Source organism: Pristiophorus japonicus, chromosome 7 (genome assembly GCF_044704955.1).
Source record: "Pristiophorus japonicus isolate sPriJap1 chromosome 7, sPriJap1.hap1, whole genome shotgun sequence".
Classification (NCBI taxonomy): domain Eukaryota; kingdom Metazoa; phylum Chordata; class Chondrichthyes; family Pristiophoridae; genus Pristiophorus; species Pristiophorus japonicus.
Window position 1 is genome coordinate 204,847,212 of NC_091983.1, and position 24,261 is coordinate 204,871,472.

A 24,261-nucleotide genomic window follows, 5' to 3' on the forward strand; every position below is an offset into this window, starting at 1 on the left:
TCCCTGTTCTCCATTATTAATTCCCCAGTCTCATCCTCCAGGGGACCAATGTTTACTTTAGCTACTCTTTTCCTTTTTATATACCTGTAGAAACTCTTACTATCTGTTTTTATATTTCGTGCTAGTTTACTTTCATAATCTATCTTCCCTCTCTTAATCATTTTTTTTAGTCGACACCGAGAATGAGTTAACCAGCGAATAATAAAAATATAATGCACTTAAGTCAATATTGTGTGTTGTCATAAGCTTGTAGTACCAATAGCGTTAGTACAAGCGAGAAGCTGTGACCATGTATAGACCAGGATCCAGCAGGGATGCAACACCATCCTATCTTGCTGTGGATTGTGTTCGACTTCAGCTGGGTGCCTGTCCCCTCACAAATCCATCTCCCATCAAAGTGAGGTTAATTCACTTGGAGCGCTGTTTCTGCAGGCTAGAGACATGTCTGACTGACGTTCACGATCACTGGCCCGTTATCTGTCCAAGGACTGCTGGCAAAAGGTCTTCTTAATTCCTAATGTACCTTCTATGTTCCTGCTTTGGTTTGCACAGTGCAGCTCACGGATTACACGACTCCACTGAAAGCAATGTACACAATGACACGTGCTTATGTTCAAGTGGGGGGCGGGTGTCGGATTCAGACTCTCGTCATCTTAAAAAACACAATAAATAATATGTAATCCCCTAAAGCCAAAGACAAGCCTGGTCAGAACTCGGTGTCATTATAAAGGGTGGGGAGCAAGGCCAGTATTCGAGCACAAATCCAGCCTTACAAGTTTCTACCTCACTGCTGTTCCAGCAAGTCGACACTTGCTTGAATCCTGCACGATTCAAATGGCTTACGTGGGGCAATTATACATGTGTGCGTCTGTTCCGCAACAGATTCCATAAAATTTTTTTAAGTGTGACCTTAGAATACCATATCTGCTTGTAGTTGGTAGTATTTTTTTTTAAATGAAAAGTAAAATGTAACTTTGCTCAGTTGACGCCACTTCAGCATTCTGAAGGCTGAGAGTTCGGGCCCCTGTCCAGGCATAGCATTACATAGAGTTTATAGCACAGATACAGGCTATTCGACCCAACTGATCCATTCCAGCCCTATGAGCCTCCTCCCATCTCTCCTCAATTAACCCTATCAACATAACCTTCTAACGCTTTGTGTGTCAGCAAGTGGCTCAGCGGGTAGCACTCTGAGTCCGAAGTTGTGGGTTCAAGTCCCATTCCAGAGACTTGAGCACATAAATCTAGGCTAACACTGCAGTGCAGTGCTACGGGAGTGCTGCACTGTTGGAGGTTCTTTCGGATGAGACCTTAAGCCGAGACCCCATCTGCTCTCTCATCATCATCATCCTCGGAATCCACTCTTAAAACGAGTTCTTAGGTGGCTGAATGGTCCAATACCAGAGCCACAAACTCTGTCACAGGTGGGACAGACAGTGGTTGAAGGAAAGGGTGGGTGGGACAAGTTTGCCGCACACTCCTTCCGCTGCCTGCGTTTGATTTATGCATTTTTAAAATATTTTTTTAATCCAATTTCGTTCCAGATCAACTCTAACGCCAAAGATCACTTTGCGCCAATGTGTTTGATCTTAGGCCAAAAGGCCGAGAGGCGAAGTTGCACCGTTCCTGGAAATATTGCAATACCAGGTCGGTGCATGGAGTGGACAGGGCATGCCCCTGATCCAGCTCCCTATCCAAAAATCAATTCAATATCATGTCACCATAGGGGATATTAAACTGATAAGGACAGATTTTTAAAAAAAAATTTATTCGTTGCCAATCTTTCCAATTCTTTGTCAGATCACAAACGCAAGAACAGATTTTTTTTAAAATTCGTTGCCAATCTTTCCAATTCTTTGTCAGATCACAAACACCAGAGGTCACCTTGCACCTGTCAAGGATCACTCTGCGCCAATGCTCTTAGCCAAAAGGCCTAGAGCCCAAGCACCGTTCCTGGAAGTACTGCAATACCAGGTTCGTGCCATGGAGGTGGATGGGTCAAGCCCCCCACCCACCTCCTCACAAACGCAAGAACAGATACTACACTTGATCTTAGATGAGACTCGAAGTGCTCAGCGCCCTCCAGGATGCACTCCCTCCACTTCGGGTGGTCTTTGGCCAGGGACTCCTAGGTGTTGGTGGGGATGTTGCACTTTATCAAGGAGGCTCTCAGGTGGATGTAAAACATCCTGCCCTGGATGTAGAGCAGGGCAGTTATCCTCGGTGTCCTGACCAATATTCATCCCTCAATCAGCTTCACGAAAACAGATTATCTGGTCATTATCACAGTGCTGTTTCTGGGTGCTTGCTGTCTGTATTACAACAGTTTCTATATTTCCTTGGTTGGGGTGTCTAGGACTAGGGATCATAGTCTAAAAATTAGAGCCAGACCGTTCAGGAGTGAAATTAGGAAACACTTCTACACACAAAGGGTGGTAGAAGGTTGAAACTCTCTTCCGCAAACGGCAGTTGATGCTGAGTCAATTGTGAATTTTAAATCTCAGATTGATAGTAAACCAAAGGTATTAAGTGTTATGGGCCAATGGTGGGTACATGGAGTTAGATCACAGATCAGCCATGATTTCATTGAATAGCGCAACAGGCTCGAGGGGCTGAATGGCCTACTCCTGTTCCTATATTCCAATAATTTCCTATATTACAACTTCAAAAAGTACTTCATTGGCTGTAAAGTGCTTTGGGACGCCCGGTGGTCATGAAAGGCTATATAAATGCAAGTCTTTCTTTCTCCTCAGGGAATATTCTGTTGACTTAACCTGTTGCCATACCTTCAACTAAGCATGTTAAAGATCGCATGACACTCTTTGAAGATGAGCAGAGAGTGTCCTCGCCAACATTCCTCTCTCAACCAACACCATAAAACACACATTCAATGCTCATTCCTCTCCTTGCTGACCTTGCCTACGTAACGGTCACTGCGCTCCAATTCCTTCTAGTTAATTGTGTGAAGGGCTTTGAGACATTTCAGAGCGATGATAAGATGCTACACAAAGTGCAAATCGTACAAACCGTTCAGCCGATGCGCAATCTTCTTCGGAATGGAAAATATTGCTCATTGTATTCTAACCTTTAGCACAAAGAAAATGGTAAAAATAAATGTTTATTTTTAAACATCGCGTAAGTTATGGGTTTCCAAACACATGAGCGCCATTGTCAGGCATGTTTTCCCCACATGGAAACAGGCCAGGCAGTCCGAGCCGCTCTCTTCTCCTCCCATACTGCAGTACGTGCAGTATGTCACTTCACAGGCCAGTAATGTTACAGTGTGGGCTGAAATGAACCAAAGACCGATAAACCATTCTATTCAGTCGAGATTTCGGCCCAGTGTGGGGAATAGTATATAACGGGTTATTGCAGGATCTCACTGGGCGCGGAATTAATGGGACCAGATTCATCACCCCAAATTTAATTTGCATGGAGATTTGTCGGAAATAGAAAACTGCATTCACTTCTTGTCCGACGTTTTGGAAGAAAGCCGATGTTAAAATGCAATGTTATTATTAACAATCGGATAGTAATTAGAGATACAACTTTTTCAAGTAAAGTGTTTTTTGAAGATTCTAAGAGGGTAATATTCCCTTTCATCCGACTATAATTGCCGATTTCACAAACAGAACCCTTCAGTGAGAAAAACAAATCTCAGCATAATAATAAACTTTTCCATTCAAAAAAATGTATGTGATAACAGTAAGTTTTTTTGTAAATATAGTTTGGAAAAAAACCCGATAGTGGTGACTATAAGAGTGGAAGGGTCTGCATACACTTTGTATTTGAATCTAGGCATTTACACTCCCCTACCGTGTGCACTTACATTTTAACCCAGGGTAAGATTTAATTTCCCTCCTGTACACTTTACACTTCAATCCAGGTGAGATGCCATTGCGCTTTCTTCCCCAGTTTTTGCCCGGCTCCGAGGTTCCCAGTGGGCCGCCGGGGTGCGACGCTCGGACACGGGAAGGACTGGGTGCCAATGCCACACAAAAGACCCACCACAGATGGGAATGGCTGCATTTTGGTGAACATGCAAATTCACAAGTGTAGGGAACAAGCGGCGCATACACACACACATAACGGGGTATGCATTTTAGCTCTTTGCAGAAGGTTGGGGGGTGGTGGGGGAGTTGTGGATTGTGTCTGTGTGGGGGTGGGTGGAATTAGATCTGTCTCTTTAATGGCTCGGACGCACGAAAAGGGAATCCCTCCGTACAGACGTCACGTTAACCAAGGAAACCCACACCTCGCATCATTTGACGCAAATATCCATTTTTAGGCAGCACTCTACGTCAATGGACGCTACCATCGACCAGATCTTAGTCATAGAGAGAGAAACAAAGATCTCACATGGATCCTATGTCACCGCTGAGCGTTTGCAAACACGTTTCTTTAAAATATATAGATATATCTTTTAGAAAGGTCAGGGTGGAAATGAAGCAACGAGTTGGATTCGGGGCGGGAGCGGTGAGTTGCTGAGTATCAGAGACGAGGGAAAGATTTCTCTCGGCACCCTCCCCGGCTGCTGGACGTTGGGCGGATCCGACAGCTTTGACGTGAATCCTGAGCTGCAGGAGTGTTGGAAATAAAAAGACCAGACTTAATACCAGAGTACTGACTCATCAACCTCGGGAGGTAGCGCGCAGCAACTATCCGACCGAGGGGGGCGGCACAACCCAAAAAAACATCATTAGTCACTGCAACAAGCGATCAGACCCGCGAAAGGGGGAGAAGTGTGTAAAAATACAGAGAGGAAGAGATTGGCTCTTTAAAAAAGTATATTAAAGTTTCAATCTAGAAAGGGGGAAAGTTTGGGGGGCGAATCCAGGACATTTTATGGATTTTTGCTGCTCATCAATTGCAAGAAGAGAAACTGAGAGCAGAGCGAGGGAATGTTAATGTGTGTATGTGCTACAGTGTCTTGGAAATAACTGACTGAGGGACAAGTTTTCTTAAACAGCGGACTTGGATTTTTGGGAATATATTTATACACATATATTTAAATATATATCGGAGCAAATCTACCCAGGAGAAAGACCACCGGTCCAGCTTTTTTTTAAAAACAAGAATAACTTCTAACTGCGGTGGATCATGTACCACGATTATCCCGGGAACTACGATACTTCCTCCCGCAACAGCGCGTCTCCAGCTCGCCCCGACAGCGTCTTCGGCAGTGCCGGTACCATCAGTAGCCCTGCCAGCGGCTCCCAGGTAAGGCTCAGTACCCTGCGGAAGGGGGAGACACAGAGAGGGGGGCTTCCCGATGCTTCATCCTCTCCGACACTTCCCCTCCCCCCCCCCCCAAAAAAAAGTCTAGTTCATTTAAGAATAGGTAATTTCCAAGTAATGTTGTTTCTTGTGGCAATTATTGATCTGTAGCTAGGTTCAATATCTTAGTATGAATTTCGGGAACTTGTGTTTTTTTTTGCCTAGCTAACGAGGGACCTGGTGTGTGTGTGTGTGTGTGTGTGAGAGAGAGAGAGAGAGAGAGAGAGAGGCGGGAGTCCATTCCTTTCCCTGCCGTGTACCCAGCCTGTGGGTTTGCGTGTTTCCTCTCCTGGTCCCAGCCGCCGGTTGTCTGTGAGAGCTGGGACTGTGTCTGCCCAGTGTGCAGTGTGAGGTTTTGTCAAAACACTGGCACAAGTGTGAATCACCAGCTTCTACTGCCGGAGCGGCGTCAGATGGTCTCTGTGTGCACAGGTGAGCTTTTACATGAATAGATGTGTCACTTTAAACCTGCTTACTGTTTTAGTACACGTCGCCAGGAGCATCGTATTATGAATTTGCTTATGAATTTGCATCTGTGGGAAGGACCATTCTCCTCCGGTTAGTTGTGTTATTTGAACTGCCCTTCTCATAGATCCCGGGGATTTTGCCCCAGTACCCAGTCCCAGGACCCCTCGCCCGCTCTCTCTCTCGGCAGATTTCATGCGCTATTGGTCCATTTGACATGAAGCTATTTTCCTCCCCAGCTATCGGACGAGGCGGAGGGAGGGAATGAATGCAGCCAGTCTTTCCACTGAGCCCATTTGAAAAGAACTACCACTGACTTAAATAAACTAACCCAAAGTTGGCAAAACGGGAGTCACTTTTACATAACTTTTCCCATTGTAAAGCAATTGCCTTTCCAATAATTGCCTCCCCATTCAAAAAAAAAACCCTGCGCCATTTAAAAGATTCGGATAATAGTTTGTTATCTATTTAAAAACTGTAAAGTTCTCTCCAGTTGTCCTCCCAGATGAGTTAAATCCGGGACGCCGTCACTTTAATTGGAGCCCGAGTCTGATGTAACTTTCCTCTCCCTTATTTATTTAACGCAATCCTTCACGCCTTGTTCCTGCCTTTAAGGGCGGTGAAGAAATGGGGCGAGTTGGAGGGAAGCTTGCGCAACGCTGCAATTGCCTGGGATTACAAAATCGGTTTCGTAACTCTAGAGAAAAAAAAGCTCTCCGGACTTTGTGTTGCAGCTCTGTGGCGGAAGTCATTACCCAGTGCTGCTGCCAACATGATAACGCGGAGAGATGACTTTATTTTGTCTTGTTTTTCCTCTCTTTCCTTCTACCTCTCTATGCTCAAATAACACTTCCCGAAATTGTAACTTAAACCAAACCTTTTCCGGGTAGCTCTTGCAACCCCCCCCCCCCCGTTATTTTCGATTTTTAAAATGTAACTGGAATTCTTGTTCAAGGTTTGTACTGACGCCCTCTCTGGGCAGTCAGCCCCACCCCTCTTACCGCCCGTGGGCCGCGAACTTCCATCCGGCTCCCGGGAGCTGGCTCTGTCACTGTGTGTTTAATGTATTGACTTCCAGTAAATGCACCGCTTACAAGGCCAGCCTTTTGGCCACACCCCAAGTCCTCCTTTTACACAGTGGGCGTTTTGTTGGCTCTGTAGCTTGCGGCTGGAAACCATACCGGATTAGCATATTTCTAACTTTACTTACACATTTTTATATAGAAAATAAAATGTACCCCTGTGATTTATCATGTACAAATTGGGTGTGTTTTTGTTTCTCCATCTCTCTGTCTCCCTCTGGGCTCGTGTGGCGCTCTAGGTGGCCGATTTCTTTCTGTTTCCAGTGCTGTTGGAACTGCATTTCCTTCTAGAGCTTTTGGAGCCCACTGTCTAGGATCCTTGTTCCTAGGACATTGCTGTAGCTGATTATGAAGATCAAAGTCAGTGGATGAAAAGAACCCCCCTCCATCACCACCAACACCGGCGAGTTTGTCTCCCTCTGTCTAGTCACAGAAGTGAAAAATAAAGAACTTGCATTTCTGTAGCGCCTTTCACAACCTCGGGCCTTCCCAAAGTGTTTTTACAACCATTTACAACTTTCTGAAGTGCAGTCACTATTGTAATGTAAGAAACGAGACAGCCAATTTGCGCATAGCAAGCTCCCACAAACGGCAATGTGATAACGAACAGCTAATCTGTTTTAGTGATGTTGGTTGAGGGATAAACATTGGCCGGGCCAAGGGGGAGAACTCCCCTGCTCTTCGAAATAGTGCCATGGGATTTTTTACATCCATGTGAGAGGGCAGACGGGGCCTCGGTTTAACATCTCATCAAAAAGTTAGATTGTGCTGCTGCCATTTGCCAAGTCCAAGACGGGCAGAGCAAAGAGTGGGATTATGATTTGAGTTCTGATATTTGCTGATGAAAGTTGATTGAAAGTGCTAATAACAATAACCTGAACATCACAAGTGCGTGTGTGTGCGTGAGTGAGGGGGGCAGGGAGGGATGCGGATTTTCTACAATTAGACTTGTATCCAAATTCCAATTGGAAATTTTCCAGTCACCTCGCTCAATAAACCAGATAGTCTAGTCTAAAACTGGGCAGGTAGCAACCCTAACTGCAGGTAATCCCTTATTGGCCAGCTGAGGTGTGCTTTTGATAATGATTTAAGGGCTGGGTTGTACTTCTGTTTGTTCTTGAGTTGTTAGTTTAAACGATTACCATAAATGACAGATTCATTTAACAAGGATTTTATTGCAAAATGTTTCTGGTCTTTTTGCCAAAGAATTGTACAAAGCTTTGAGACCGTTCTGTCGATTCATAAATAAAAGCACAATCTATAGTCCTGTAGCACCATGCCAAATAAACCAATCTAAGCATTGCTGTCTTCCCAAGGCTTCTCAGCCATGCTCTTTAGGTTACACAGACATTGCACTTGAGATATATGTTCAAATCACTCCTGGCAAAATAAATTGTTTAATACTGACTATCACACGTTTGTGTGTGCACACCAGTACGTATGTTTAACACAGATTTTACCACATCACCATTCCTATACAGTAATGAATAGACAGTGCTCTTGTATGCAGATCGGGTCATGTGCAATTTTTTTGTCAGTGAATAGATCTACTATAATTGTAATTTCTACAAAAAATGTAATGGCCCATCAAACTGTGAAAAATGTTCTTTGTTCTTGGTTGAGTGTTTATAGTTGAGTGAGGCAATAGCCAGAATATATCATACAGAGGCAGGAACCAGCCATTAACTTCAGTTACAATATCAAGACTTCCCAGGTTTCAAGAGCATGGTGAAATGTATTTTATCCACCAAACTTCTGTTTAATTCTAGCAGTTGCTGTGCCAGGGAGTCGAGGGTTATGGGGAGCGGGCAGGGAAGTGGAGTTGAGGCCAAGATCAGATCAACCATGATCTTATTGAATAGCAGAGCAGGCTCGAGGGGCCAATGGCCTACTCCTGTTCCTATTTCTTATGTTCTACGGATTGCAATTAAGCACATAGACTGTCTGTGTGTGTCTACTTTGCATGCATTTTCTGTATAGCTGTGCTCCACCATCAATCTGAAAGCCCACATCCATGCTAGAAAGGATACCCTCTGATACACTATAGTCTGGTCACATTCAACTTGTAACCAATATCTGGTTTGGGCAGTTCTAATTTTTAAAAATTTCAACAGCAGTTGCATGTTTGAAGTTGGGTTAAAGCTTCTCTTTCATTTTGTAAGAATGAAAACCCCTCCAAGTCACACACCACCCTGACTTGGACATAGATCATTATTCCTTCACCTGCTGGAAATTGCTATCCAATCTCATCATGGGAGCAGAATCATCACAAGAACTGCAGTGGTTCAAGAAGAAGGCTCACCATTAGGGATAGACAATAAATGCAACCTTGCCAACACTTCTCCCTCAACTAACACTACAAAAAATGGATTAATGTTCATCTTATTGCTGTTTGTGGAATCCAGCAGGGTGCACAATAGGTGCTGTATTTGACCAGTTGCTGCATTTCAAAGTAATTCGCTAAATGTGAAGTGGATTAAGATGTGATAAGGTGCCGTATAAATGGCAGTTTTTTGTCCATTCATTAACATTCCCTTTCCTTGGGTGAGGGAAGCTACTCCAGATTCATCATGGTTCATTGTATGACATTTATGCTGGCTGGTTGGGGTATCATATGTTCTTATCATGGGCAATCCCTTGAAACAAGGATGACCTGCTTCCACGCCGAAAAGGGATGAGTTCACAGGTGCTTCAAAGAAGGACCTAATATTCCAGGTTGCAAACTACATGCTGAAGGGTGGAAGATGCCTGTGCATGGATTTTTTTTAATGTGTGGTGGCCGTTGCACACCAGCCACCACATGGACTTGACAGAGCTAGGTCTTGGTCCAGTGGCAAGGATTAACCAAGACGACTGGAGGCCAGCTCTGCTGCACGGACCTAGTGCGTGCACATATCGCAGTGTGGGCTGGCCCATGCTGCCCCAAGGCCCTCGCCTCTCCTGGGCCCTGATCACATCCCTCTATGAACTCTTGCCGCTCCTTTGCCCTGACCTAGCCACTCCTGCTGTACCTGCCCGCACTGCAGTCAGCCGTCGCCCTCCTGCAGCAACACGTGCTGCTCCTTGCAGTGGCATGCCGCCGCACGCTGATCCCTCTAATGGCCTCAGCCTGCTGATGGTCTTGGTATACCTGAGCAGTGGGCAATTCCCTTCACACAGGGTTGAATTTCTTCTCCAGAGGACATCTTGAGTGGGAATGCCCATCTCTACATTACAGCTACCAGTTAACTCTTAAAAGCACATTTGTTATAAATTTCAAAATGGTCACTCAACTTTGCTTTTCTTGAGCTAATATGGTGACCGCTGAAGTTATTTTTGGGATCACTAGCCGCTAGAATTAGTCACTTGTGCACAGCCCAAGTATAAAAGGCCAGCCATTTTGTATATTAGTCACTTTGGGCCTTAATAAAGCAGAGCCAAGGTCATACCTCTTGGAGTTAAACAGTACTCAGTCTAACAGTTATTGCAGACACAACATTTGATGACGAGACAACAAGAACCTTTGCATGCAAAAATGAGCACAATTGGATTGTTGGAGCGATTTGTGGAAGGAGAAGATTGGGCAGACTTTGTGAGCTGTTTGAGCCAGTTCTTTGTGGCCAACAAAATGGAAGAGGTCGGCGACGCAGATCGGCGCCGGTTGGTGTTCCTCACGTTTTGCGGTCCAAAAATTTATGGTCCGATAAAGAATCTATTCCTGCCTGTGAGTCTAATAGAGAAGACGTATGAAGAATTGTGTACACTGGTACAGGGCCACCTTAAGCCAGACGAAGTCATCATCATCTCGATTTTCATGCAGATTTTACACGCATGTTCGCTCTGAGGGCCAGAATGCGGTGGAATTCATTGCCGATCTGAGACGTCCAGCGGGACCGTGTAAGTTCGGAGCTGTGTTGGCAGACATGCTGCGGGACATTTTTTGTAATCGGCATCAACCACGAGGTGATCCTGCGTAAACTACTGGCGGTGGAGACGTTGGACTTGAACAGGGCCATCACGATCGCTCAGTCATGCATGACGATGGATAGAGGTCTAAAGCAGATATCAGTGAAAAATCGAAACTCGGCAAGTACTGTAAATATGATTTGATTCGGCAGAGCGGCACATGGCAGGGCCTACCCGACTGCGTACGCGAAACCTGCGGCTGCCCAAAGTTCGCCAGCGGGAATGCATCCGATTTCTCCGTGTTGGCGTTGTGGGGGAAATCATCGGCACCAGCAATGCCGATTTAAGCAATATAATTGCTGAGAGTGGGGCATCTCCAGCGCAAGTGTCCGCAGGTGAGCAAGCGTGCTGCGACACACCACGTGGAGGATGATGGTCAGGCTAATGCGGATCCGGAATCTCAATCCGAGATACCAGAGGAGAAAGTTTATGGACTGTACTCATTCTTAACGAAGAGCAAACCGATAATGATCAACGTGAAATTTAATGGGGTGCTGGTATCGATGGAACTGGACACGGGGGCAAGTCAATCGATAATGAGCCCGAGGGCATTCAACAAGCTGTGGGATACTAAGGCTGTGAGGCCCGGCTGAATCCAGTCAATGGCAAGTTGCGCACGTACACCAAAGAACTCATAACGGTGATTGGCAGTGCCACAATTAAAGTGTCGTATGACGGTGCGATTCATGAGTTACCGCTATGGATTGTCCCAGGCAATGGCCCAATGCTGTTCGGCAGGAACTGGCTTGAAAAAATCAGATGCGATTGGAACGACATCAAGGCGTTGTCGTCGGAGAAAGATACATGTGCCCAAGTACTGAGCAAATTCTCCTCGCTGTTCGAACCAGGCATCGGCAACTTCACGGGAGCCAAGGTGTAGATCCACGTGGACTTGGATACAAGACCCATCCATCATAAAGCTCGGGCAGTTCCGTATATGATGACTAAGAAGGTCGAAATCGAACTGGACAGACTCCAGGGTGAAGGGATCATATCACCGGTTGCATTTAATGAATATGCCAGCCCCATTTGTTCCTGTGCTGAAAATGGCACAGTCAGAATCTGTGGAGACTACAAGGCTACAATCAGCAGGGTTTCGAAACGGGATTAATACCCGCTACTGAAGGCTGATGACTTGTTTGTGATGCTAGCCAGAGGGAAGTCGTTCACCAAACTGGACTTGACGTCAGCCTACATGACACACGAGCTGGTCGAGATGTCGAAGAGACTTATGTGCATTAACACGCATAAAGGTGCCCTTTTGGAATTCACTCAGCTGCAACAATATTTCAGAGGAACATGGAGAGTCTACTGAAGTCCGTTCCTAGAACCGTCGTGTTCCAAGATGACATCCTGATCACAGGCGTGATCCTGAGGAACATCTAAACAACCTAGAAGAGGTTCAACATGGTCTGGACAAAGTGGGACTCAGACTGAAATGCTCGAAGTGCATCTTCATGGCACGAGAGGTCGAATTTTTGGGGAGGAAAATTGCTGCTGACGGCATCGGGCCCACGAACGTGAAAACCAAGGCCATCTATAATGCACCCAAGCCGCAGAATGTGACTGAGCTGCATTCATTCCTGGGTCTACTCAACTACTTCGGTAACGTCCTACCTAAATTGAGCACCTTATTAAAACCACTGCACATGCTGCTAAGAAAGGTTTGGTCTCCTCGCACATTTGCTGGGGTGCGGGGTGTGTCTCAAGACAGAGCTTTTGAGAAAGCCACTAATTTGCTTTGCTCTAACAAACTGCTGGTACATTATGACCCATGTAAATGTTTAGTATTGGCCTGTGATGCTTCGTCATATGGAATTGGTTGCGTATTCCAACAAGCTAATGAGTCGGGTAAACTTCAACCAGTTTGTCTAAAGCGGAAAGAACCTACAGCATGGTAGAGAAAGAAGCACTAGCCTGTGTGTGGTGGGGTTAAAAAGTTTGGTCTTCAGTTTGAACTGGAGACAGATCACAAGCCGCTCATTTCACTCTTCTCTGAAAACAAAGGTATCAATACCAATGCTTCATCCCACATCCAGACATTATCCGCTTATGATTGTCATTCCTGGCACCGAGAATTGTGCCGTTGCTTTGAGCCATCTGCCGTTGCCCATACCGGAGGTGGAAACACCACAACCGGCGGACCTATTGTTAGTTATGGATGCGTTTGAAAGTGAAGGAACCTCTGTCACGACTCAACAAGTTAAGACCTGGACCAGCCAGGACCTGATTTTATCGGTGGTGAAGAGTTTCATCCTCAAAGGTGATTGGTCTGCCATACCCCAGCAAATGTGCGAGGAGACCAAACCTTTCATTCGTTGCAAAGACAAACTGTCTATTCAGTCAGATTGTATACTGTGGGGCAATCGTGTTGTTATGCCCAAGAAAGGGAGAGAGAAATTTGTACGTGAGCTACATACCACACATCCCGGCATTGTAATGATAAAAGCCATCACCAGGTCTCATGTATGGTGGCTGGGAATTGACTCTGAGCTGGAATCATGTGTGCATCAGTGCAACACTTGCATGCAGCTCAACAAAGCACCAACGGAATCACCGCTGAGTCTGTGGTCGTGGCCATCCAAAACATGGTCCAGGATCCACATAGACTTTGCAGGTCCCTTCCTGGGGAAGATGTTTTTAGTTGTGGTAGATGCATATTCGAAGTGGATAGAGTGTATAATCATGTCATCCAGCACATCCACAGCTACCATTGAGAATCTGTGTCATGTTCGCGACACATGGTCTGCCTGAGATCGTTGTTAGCGACAACGGATCGTGCTTCAACAGTCAGGAGTTTCAAGAGTTCATGAAACTCAATGGTATCAAACATGTAAGGTCAGCACCATTCAAACCTGCATCCAATGGGCAAGCAGAACGTGCTGTCCAAATCATAAAGCAGAGTATGAAGCGAGTAACCCAAGGGTCACTGCAGATCTGCCTGTCATGCATACTCCTTAGTTACAGGACAAGACCACGCACGCTTACCGGGGTCTCATCTGTTGAACTAATGATGGAGAGGTCTTAAGACCAAGCTACCTCTTGTAGACCCGGAGTTGAATAATCATGTTGAATATAGAAGACAAAGTCAGCAAGGGTATCACGATCGCGCCGTTATGTCACGTAATATTTCTGTAAATGATCCTGTATATGTCTGAATTATGGTCAGGGTCCCAAGTGCTTCACTGGTACTGTCATGGCCATGGAGGGCAACAGAGTATTTATTGTCAAGCTCAAAAATGGGCAAACATGCAGGAAACATATGGATCAGACAAAGCTGTGGCACACAGACAAACCGGAACAGTCGGAGGAAGAGACAGTCGACGACCAACCAACCAACCCCCAGTCATCAGAGGACTCAGTGGTCATCAGTGAATTGGGACTTTCAATGCTACTCCCACCAGGTCAGCCACCCAGCCACCAGTCACAACAGACTCTGAACACTCACCCAAGGCTGGAGTTGAACTGAGACGGTCAACCTGGGAGCGTAAAACACCGGAAAACAGCATAAAATACTGTGTTAATATCTCAGAGGGGGGTATTGTCATGTATGTACTTTCGGGATCACTAGCCACTAGATGGCGTTACTGTTGGAGCCCATTGGGCTGCATGCACGTGTGTGCAGTCCAAGTATAAAAGACCAGCCATTTTCTTTATTAGTCACTTTGGGCCTTAATAAAGCAGAGCCAAGGTCATACCTCTTGGAGTTAAACAGTACTCAGTCTAACAGTTATTGCATACACAACAGTTTTCTGCTCTTGCAACACCTTGCTCCTGCCCCGCACCTTGCACTGAACAATAAAAACAGAAAAGAAACGTATGGTAGTGTAGTGGTTATGTTACTGGGCTAGTAATCCTAAAACCTGGACTAATGATCCAGAGTACATGAGTTCAAATCCCACTGTGGCATTTGCAGACTTTGAATTCAGTTTATAAAAAAAAAAAAATGGTGTAATCAGTAAAAATAATCATCAAATTGTTGTATAAACCAACTAGTTCTCTAATGTCCTTTAGGGAAAGAAACCTGCTGTCCTTAGCTGGTCTGGCCTATATGTCCCACATCAACATCCCTCTTAACTGAATTGCCACTTCAAAGAGCAATTAACAGCTGTGATCACCATTCACATTCAGGTTCACACATGAAGCATAGTGACTTCGATCAGGAGTATCCATCCTATAGCCTTAGGACCTTGCAAAATCAGCACTATTTACGCTTATATTTCATACTGCTTTGTCCCTTTTGAATTCTGCGGGCCTGGATATTTGGAAAGGATTTTTTTTAACACAGTTGCCTCATTGCTGGATAAAACCAAAATCAGAATGGCAAGATGTGTTAATGTCAGCAGTTATTTTCATTCATTCTCGGGATGTGGGTGTCTCTGTCAAGGCCAGCATTTATTGTCCATCCCTTGTTGCCCCTTGTATGACTGAGAGGTTTGCTAGGCCACTTCAGAAGCCAGTTAAGGGTCAACTAGAGTGGAGTGGGACTGGAGTGATATATAGGCCAGACTGGGTAAGGACAGCAGATTTTCTTCCCTAAAAGACATTCATGAAGTAGTTGGGTTTTTCTGACCAACACCTTTATTGTCATTTTTTTCTGCTACCATTTATTTCCAGATATTTTAAACTGTATTCAAATAATCAAAATGCCACGATGGGATCTGAACACTCATTCCCTGGATTATTAGTCCAGATCTAAATTACTAGACTAGTAACACAACTACTACATTACCATACCCATTAAGGTTTGAGATATGTAGAAATGAATGAAATAAATTGGTAGTTTCGAGTGAAAAAGAGAGGAAAAATAGAGATTAAAGTATGATTTCTTGCATCACAACAGTGATTACATTTCAAAAGTACTTCATTGGCTGTAAACTACTTTGGGACCTCCTGAGGTTATGAAAGGCGCTATATAAATGCAAATTCTTTGTCATGCAAGCTGCAGCTAGATTCTACATGATGGGTTATAACAAAGTTGCTTACAATGAGACTTTCCTAAAGCAGCACTGATAAGTTCAGGAACAATTTGGGAATTAGAAATAATTTGTCTCCATCTGTACCATCAGCAGAATTTCCCATGACTTTTGTAAGATGTGTATGAATGAGGTTTTGATTGTATTGTCATGGGACTGCAGCAATGGCACTCACTGGCCTTATGTTTTTTTTGATCCTCCTCCCCTCAGAAATACCGATCAGACATGCCAGGATCTAGCAGTGCCTTTGTCCCAACAATCACCGCCATTACCACCAGCCAGGACTTGCAGTGGATGGTTCAGCCCACAGTTATAACCTCAATGTCCAGCCCTTACTCCCGGTCGCACCCTTACAATCTACCAGGGACCAGCATCTCATCACCTTCCTCCACCACTTTACACCGACCGGGGGTTATCAAAACTATCGGAGCAACAGGACGAAGGAAAAGAGACGAACAGGTGAGATTGAAGCACTGTGTCCGTAGAGATTAATCTATCAATCATCAGCCCATTCATTTAGCCTTCTGAAGTTGTGTTCAATTTCCCGCTCTCCATGCCTTTTATAGTCACCTTTCTGCAATTTATTTTCTGTCTTTGCAAGTGCAAGGCCTCATAGGAATTGCTGGATGAGAAAAGATCAAGGTCCATCTAGTTTGCCTGGTACAAACATAATGAAGTTGTTGACTAATCATGGCAATCAATCTCTTTATCAATGAGTTTACAGCAGACTCAGACATGAGGCAAGGAAAACCCCAATGGTGGAGAGCTTTGCGAGCCATAGGTCCAAAGTCAACTGTTCCTTCCAAGCTCCCTCTGTCCACTATTTTAACAAAGATTTAAAATAAAAGAGTATTATTTAAAATAGCACACCTAAGACTTTCTTACTAATACCTCACAGCACAGCTTCAATCCATTAGGCTCTATTGTCACCTAGCTAGCACCTTGGGATTAAGAAGTGCCTCTGTAAAATTCACTTTAGTGCTATACCAGGATAGCATTTTGTTCCAGTATTGTAATCTGGGGGATAGGGGTGGGTGGAGTCAACATAATACATAGAGAGGCAACCCAGAGGCTGTGTCAAAGAGTAGCATTTTGAAGGTTGAAGAACCACACAATTTAAAGCACAAAAAGAGGTCCTTTGGACATCATGTCTGTGCCTTTGTCAGCTCTTTAACTGGGAGTATTTACTTTAATCCCATGGTCCTGCTTTTATATTCTCGCTTTATCCAATTCCCTTTGAAATTATGTTGTAGTCTCTGCCTCAATAGCCACATGTGGCAACATATTCCATGTTCCAATAATCGTCTGTGTGGGGAAAAAATGTCTTCCGTGCTTCTATTTTCCTTCTTCACTCTTCTAGTGACAGTCCTCTGACTGAACCTCAATTGATAAATTGGTAACATATCTTTCATTCTTTACCCTCAAAACCTTTCATAATTTTAAAATCCTTAATTTGATGTCCCCTTAAACATCTTTGCTCCAGTGAAGAAGACCCCTCACCAGTTTCAACCTTTTCTTCAAAACAATAACCTTTCATTCTTGGCATCAGTCATTGTACCCTTTCCATGGCTTAAATAGCCTTCCAGTATTAAGAACATAAGAACATAAGAAATAGGAACAGGAGTAAGCCATACCGCCCCTCGAGCCTGCTCTGCCATTCAGTAAGATCATGGCTGATCTGATCATGGACTCAGCTCCACTTCTCTGCCCGCTCCCCATAACTCCTTATCGTTTAAGAAACTGTCTATTTCTGTCTTAAATTTATTCAATGTCCCAGCTTCCACAGCTCTCTGAGGCAGCGAATTCCACAGATTTACAACCCTCTGAGAGAAAAAATTTCTCCTCATCTCCGTTTTAAATGGACGGCCCCTAATTCTAAGATCATGCCCTATAGTTCTAGTCTCCTCCATCAGTGGAAACATCCTCTCTGCATCCACCTTGTCAAGCCCCCTCATAATCTTATATGTTTCGATAAGATCACCTCTCATTCTTCTGAATTCCAATGGGATACACAATTCTCCATCTCTGGCTTAACACAGGATATACGGCATGGGAACAGACCATTTGGTCCAACCAGTCCATGCTGGCATTTATGCTCCACTCAAGCCTCCTTCTGTCTTTCCTCATCTAAATATATCCATATAACCCTCTATTCCCTTCTCCCTCATATGCTTATCTAACCTCCCCTTAAATACATCTATGTTATTCACTTCAATCTCTCCCTGTGGTAGCGAGTTCCACATTCTCATCACTCTTTGGGTAAAGAAGTTTCTTCTGAATTCCCTATTGGATTTCTTGGTGACTATCTTGTATTGATGGCCTTTAGTTAGGCTCGTCCCCACAGGTGGAAGCATTCTCTCTGTATCCACTCTATCAAAACCTTATTAATTTAAAGACCTCTATTAGGTCACCCCTCAGCCAACGCTTAACCAACATACAAATCCAACATCACTTCCTTGCTTTTATATTCAGTGCCCCATATATAAAATCCAGAATCACATTTGCTTTTTTTAAATTATGGTCTACGCAGCCACTATTAAAGAGCTATATATCTGCACCCCTAACATAAGGGAGTGCAATTCAATTGAATCGCAAATTGTTTTATGTAGTCAGGTTTTTAGTTAGTGTTCTGTTGGACAGCAACAGGGATCGGTTTCTGTAATCAAATTGCAGTGAGTTTTGTTTTAACATGCAACTTCGCCTGCTGCAGGGGAACAGCATACCAAGTGTATGTTATAGTAAATATTATAGGGAATACAGTGCATCTTTACAGTTTAATAGGGTGTCTATTATAGGCAGTTAGTAAGTTGCCTTTGTTATTACTCACAGTCAGCTGCTGAATAGCATTTAGGTGCCTTGGAACGTTTTACTATGTTGAAGGCGCTATATAAATGCAAGGTATTGTTGAATAAAGAATTTTTAAAATGTCGAATGAGTTGGGAGAGAGAATTTAAAAAATCTACAGAGCAACCTATTGATCAGAGCCTGCAATTTTACCATAACAACTGATGCAGTAACTTTGAGTGGAAAATAATGACATAGCAATTTACCATGGAAAATGGTGGAACAAAACCAAGAGCATAAATCACGACACGAGGAAATGAGGATTCTGGACAGGAAGTGCAGACTCTACGCAAGGCTTTTAATATATAAATAGTGCCCTCTGTATACAGTATCTGAATGATACACCATGTATGTATTATACAGCATAGCGTAAGACTGTCCATACTGTGTATATTATAAGGAATATCATACCCTGCGTATATCACAGCATGATAGGAGAGCCTGTATATTCTACAGTGAATGGCAACTGCCTCTGAATATTAGTAAATAGCAACACTTGCATATTAAAGAGAATTACATATTGAAATCACACCCTATATTACAGAATTACACACTTTGGGGTCGAAATTTGGTTGCTAATGCCTACTGATAACGCCGGTGTTAGGTGTTAACTGGGAGTTAGGCGTCTGGGAGTGGCGTTCGGTGCTGTTCACGCCTGATGCAAAATTCAGTTCAAACGTAACTTACCGCCGGCTAACGCTATGGAAATCATGACATCCGTATGAGTGCATCGCCTCCTTGGTGCCCTTCTCTCCACATTCACTTTGTCACCTCACTTAACGGCTGGCGTCCATGACACCTGAAAAAGTTGGACTGCACAAGGCAGAGAAACTAATCCGGGGCGTTATTTAAATAGAGTTGCAGCCAGGGCTCAGAGGTCTCGGTTAGTGCTGCGTTTGATGCTCGCACAGGCAGTAGGGTGTTGCGTCATTCTGCTGTTGACTCACCTGATTGGCTGTTAGTATGTGGGATCGCATGCCAGGCCACATGGCTTCGCTTGGCAGGCCACATGGTTCGCAAGCCAGACATGAGACTCCCTAAGCAAATGCTCTATGCGGAGCTCCATCACGGCAAACGAGCCAAAGGTGGGCAGCGGAAATGTAACAAGGCCACCCTCAAAGACTCCCTGGTAAAGTGCGACATCACTACTGACACCTGGGAGTCCCTGGCGGAAGACTGCCCGAAGTGGAGAAAGTGCATCCAGGAGGGCGTTGAGCTCTTCGAGTCTCAATGCCGAGAGCGTGAAGAGGTCAAGCGCAGGCAGCGGAAGGAGCGTGCGGCAAACCAGTCCCACCCACCCCTTACCTCTGCGAATGTCTGTCCCACCTGTGACGGTCTGTGGCTCTCTTATTGGATTGCTCAGCCACCAAAGAACTCTCTTCCAAGGGACTGCCCATGATGACGACGAGTATCTGGGACTCATTGGCTGCTATCTCGGATAACTTTGATATCTCTATTTCGCTGTGACCTGTGCCAAGTGATGGGGGCAGTGATCGCACACCACATTGTCCTGCGGCGTCGGCTTGAAAGGCGCTGGCTGCAGAGACAGCTTATGGCAAATGTGGATTCTCCCCAGAGGAAAAGCCCCAGACGGTGGGGCAGGAGGCTGTACACAAGCAGGGTTTACTGTGTGCTCTTCTCTTGAGATGTCTGAGGAGCACTGCTTAAGAAGGTTGAGGTTCAACCTTTGCAACCTTCTGTGGATATACCTGGCAGCTGACATCGGCACCAGGACCTCGCTGTCAATGGCAGTGAAAGTGACGGCAGCACTGAACTTGTATGCTACCAGCACCTTCCAATCTCCTGTAGTGATATATGCATCATCTCGCAGTTTGCAGTACATTGCTGCACTCGCCAGGTGACCAACGCTCTCTACGGCAAATGATAGGACTACATCAAGTTCAGCATGTCAAGGGAAGATCAGGATGAGCACTCCCGTGTCTTTGCCAGGATAGCGGGCTTACCCAGGGTTCAATGAGCCATTGATTGCGCACATGTGGCATTGAGGGCCCCTCCCCACAATTCCACTCCCTCAACATACAGCTGGTCTGCAATCACAGACAGCTGATCCTCCCTGTCGATGCCCTGGCAGCTGCCACGATGCCATCATCCTGCGGGAGACCATCATCCTGTGCCACGACTCTTCAAGCCACCACATGAAGGCCGTGGCTGGCTCCTGGGCGTCAAAGAATATGGTGTGGCCCCCTGGCAGCTGACGACACCCCTCTGCAATCCCTCCACCCCTGTCGAGCAGCGCTACAACAGCAGCCATACCACAACCCTGGCTGCTATTGAGCAAACTCTCTGGCTACTGAAGCAGCGTTTCTGCTGCCTTGACCAATCTGGAGGAGCATTGCAGTACTCGCCTGACACAGTCTCCATGATCACCGTTGTCTGCTGCATCCTGCACAACTTGACCATTATGAGGGGCCAGCCATTAACTCCAGGGATGGATGATCCACCTCGGGAGGAAGAGGAGAAGCCTCACCAAAGGAGGAGGCAGCCTGACACTGCTGCGGCTGGAAGGACTGCTTGCCAGAGCCTCATCGCTCATCAGTTCCAATAAATGAGACTTGACGTACTGAATGGCCAGCCTATACATGTGGGCATCAATTCAACACTTCGCTATCCACCCATCAGCCCTCTATTTTAAATAATCAGTGCGTCATCACGTGAACAATCCAAACTTGATTTATTGCAAACATAAATCATGTGTGCTGAAAACAAGCACATGCCAACAACTTCATCCCCAACACATCAACATACCCACAAAACCCCTTCAAACATTCTCCGAGACATCCAAGTGGACATATTGACATCAGTTCATTTTGTAACTAGGTAGCCATCTCTGGCGAGTACCAAACAATTGTGGCATCATTCATCCAATGCAATAATTTACATGAGCTCATATTGCAACAACCCCGCCATCTCTGTTGACTATCAACCAAGTGTTTGGTGCGTCATACAAGTGCAACTAATTTTTAAAGCTTATTTTCACAAAGTCAGCATATGTGGCCACCTTCCCAAAGGTCTTTACTTTGTCTTAAAGAAGGCTTTACCACCTCTTCCCTTCTCCCCCCTCCCACACCTACTGCTCCTCCACAATGGGGTCTCGGGGCCTGCAGCAAGGCTGAGAGTCGGTTGCTGACTTGGATCTGCAGCCACACATGATGGCCTAGCAGGATGTCCCTGACCAGCTCGGGCCCTGGCTGGAAGCACCATTCAACTGATGGGGCCCCAGACCAGACGGCAGCGGTCAGTGCGTCCACTGAATCTATTTGCCTCTGCATCAAGAGTGTCTGCGATTGCAGTACATCAGAGAGGTGACTCAGGACACCACGCACTGATGACATTTGAGTATGGAGGCCTACAATAGCATCGGCCTGGTGCTCAATGGCCACTGTAATGTCAGCCATAGCTATGCCACCATGTCTGGGACCCCATGTTCACTGTTTGCATCTAGCTTCTATTGGTATCTACCAAGGATGGTCTCCATGGGCTGTTGATAGGCATGAGCAACAGTTGAGGTGGAGTCCTTCATCCTCACAGCTAGTGCATCAACACTCTCTGGCACCCTTGCTAGTGCACCCAGCAGATCACTGTGCAACTGCAGGGATTGTCTGGCGACAACCTCTAGGTCGGGCTCATTGAGTGCTGCTGAGCATCACTCAGCCGTGCACTGACCCTTCAGGGAGCTGGACCCCGGGCTTCCCCCTCCCTGTGGCATTGCTGGAGGCCACTGGGTCCCAGAGCATCATCCACCTCTGCCTCTCCCAACAGCCCTTGGTCAGCAGCACTGCTGGCCCCGCGCTCTGTGCAGCCTCCTGCGTGAGGTCGAAGGAGGTGTCGTCATCCTGCTCCTCCTCATCCTCTTGGTCATTGCCAAAATCTGCACCCGTAGAAGGCCCTGGTCATCTGAAAGCACAAACACAGAACAGCGGTCACCTGCAGGGGAGGGGCCAGGAGCAGGAAAGGCATTCGTGAATGCCAGTCTCATGGAAATAGCTGCACGTTGATGGTGTGAGGGCTTAGTGTCCTGCAGGTCACTGCAAAAGAACTCAACATACCGTCACTGACACGAGGGGGTTCGGCCGCACCCATCGCATCAATTTGCATGCCATCAGGGCAACTATCCGTTCCTCCAACAGAGTGAGCACTTGGAGGTCTAGCTCCCCTCCACCAGTTCACATTTTCTCCCGCCAGTTGTGTGTGAGCTTCGCCTGTAACATTAAACAGAGAGTCTGCGTTAGAGGCCTTCTATCTGTGTGTCCCAAGTGCCTTACATATTTTACTACAATTTACTCAGAGTCTTCACAGCTCGATTGTAACTACCATTTGCGGTGTCGACTTGCTGTGGCAGTGCTTGAATTAGGGCTACAGACCTTACAGTAATGGGGAGGCTACCGTCTTCGAGATGCATGTGAAGACTGAGGAGTTAACAACATGAGGAATGGGTTTGCAGAACCGAGTAGCAAGGTTAATAGCGCATGCAGGCCCTTGCAGTGGGAGAGGCTGCAAATGGGAACCTTGACTGTGGCCTCACCCACTTAGAGCATGGATTCCGAGACTCTACATTGAGCAGAGAGTGCACATTGAGGTCAGAGCATAGCATGTTGACATTTGAAATTAAAGATACTCACCCTCACTAGCCATGTCATGTCATGTTCCACTTTCTTCAACAATGCATTGCTGTCCTTGGCACCATGTCACTTGCAGACACTTGCTCTGCCATCTCCCTCCGTAGTCTTCAGTATGCTTGGGGTTGGGTTCTCCTCCCAGCCTATGTCCTCAGTGCCTGTCGACGCCTCTCCAGGGGATCAAGGAGTGCATCCAGTGTGGCCTCCGTGAACCGATGGGCATGCTGATGAGCTGCTGCTGCAAGGTCTGCCGTGCTCACGGTCTGAGTGAGTGCATAGGAAGTGAATATATCCACGAGGTGTTGAGGCCCCCAATCAACACCTCAATGGAATCTAGGTGGCGCCACTATGTCTGTGGCACAGCTCCAAGTGCTGCATAACTCCCGAATGTTGAGCCTGCGCTTAACGGCCCACTTAGCGTAGCACATACAGATAAGTGTGCAACGGCATGATTTTACACTGCTATCAATTCTTTAGGCGTCAGCACTGAATTTCGTGTTTGGGGAGCTCTCCTGAAACGAGGCATTAAAAATTTATCTTGTGGTGACAATGCCTCAAACATGGCAGTTGCGAATTTTGACCCCTATGTATATTACAGCAGAAAAGCATCATATGAGTATATTATAGCAGAATAGCACGGCCTGTCTGTATTATAGCAGAATTGCACGGTCTGTCTATGTTAGCAAAATAGCAGTCTGTCTATATATTAGCAGAATAGCACGGCCTGTCTATATTATAGCAGAATAGCAGTCTGTCTATATATTAGCAGAATAGCAATCTGTCTATATTATAGCAGAATAGCACGGCCTGTCTGTATTATAGCAGAATTGCACGGCCTGTCTGTATTATACCAGAATTGCACGGTCTGTCTATATTAGCAAAATAGCAGTCTGTCTATATATTAGCAGAATAGCACGGCCTGTCTATATTATAGCAGAATAGCAGTCTGTCTATATATTAGCAGAATAGCACGGCCTGCCTATATTATAGCAGAATAGCACTGTCTGTCTATACAATATTAGCAAAGTAGTATGG

At 45.6% G+C, this 24,261-nt stretch overlaps 1 protein-coding gene and 2 pseudogenes across 3 annotated transcripts in view; 1 reads left to right on the forward strand and 2 right to left on the reverse strand.

Moving 5' to 3' along the window:
* Nucleotides 1–1,610: 1,610 nt before the first annotated feature.
* Nucleotides 1,611–1,770, reverse strand: LOC139267539 (U2 spliceosomal RNA; annotated as a pseudogene).
* A 167-nt stretch (nucleotides 1,771–1,937) lies between these two features.
* On the reverse strand, nucleotides 1,938–2,068 carry LOC139267632 (U2 spliceosomal RNA; annotated as a pseudogene).
* Nucleotides 2,069–4,317: 2,249 nt separating this feature from the next.
* Nucleotides 4,318–24,261, forward strand: part of fosl2 (FOS like 2, AP-1 transcription factor subunit) — a 37,713-nt gene continuing 17,769 nt past the window's right edge. The window contains exons 1-2 of one of the 3 annotated variants that reach the window (XM_070885728.1): nucleotides 4,318–5,220; nucleotides 15,956–16,204. In XM_070885728.1, coding sequence (XP_070741829.1) covers nucleotides 5,101–5,220; nucleotides 15,956–16,204 — 369 coding nt within the window. In that variant the 5' untranslated portion in view covers nucleotides 4,318–5,100. Of the gene's footprint in view, nucleotides 5,221–5,276; nucleotides 5,710–15,955; nucleotides 16,205–24,261 lie in introns of those variants that run through there. The other 2 variants (XM_070885729.1, XM_070885730.1) reach the window with 2 other exon arrangements.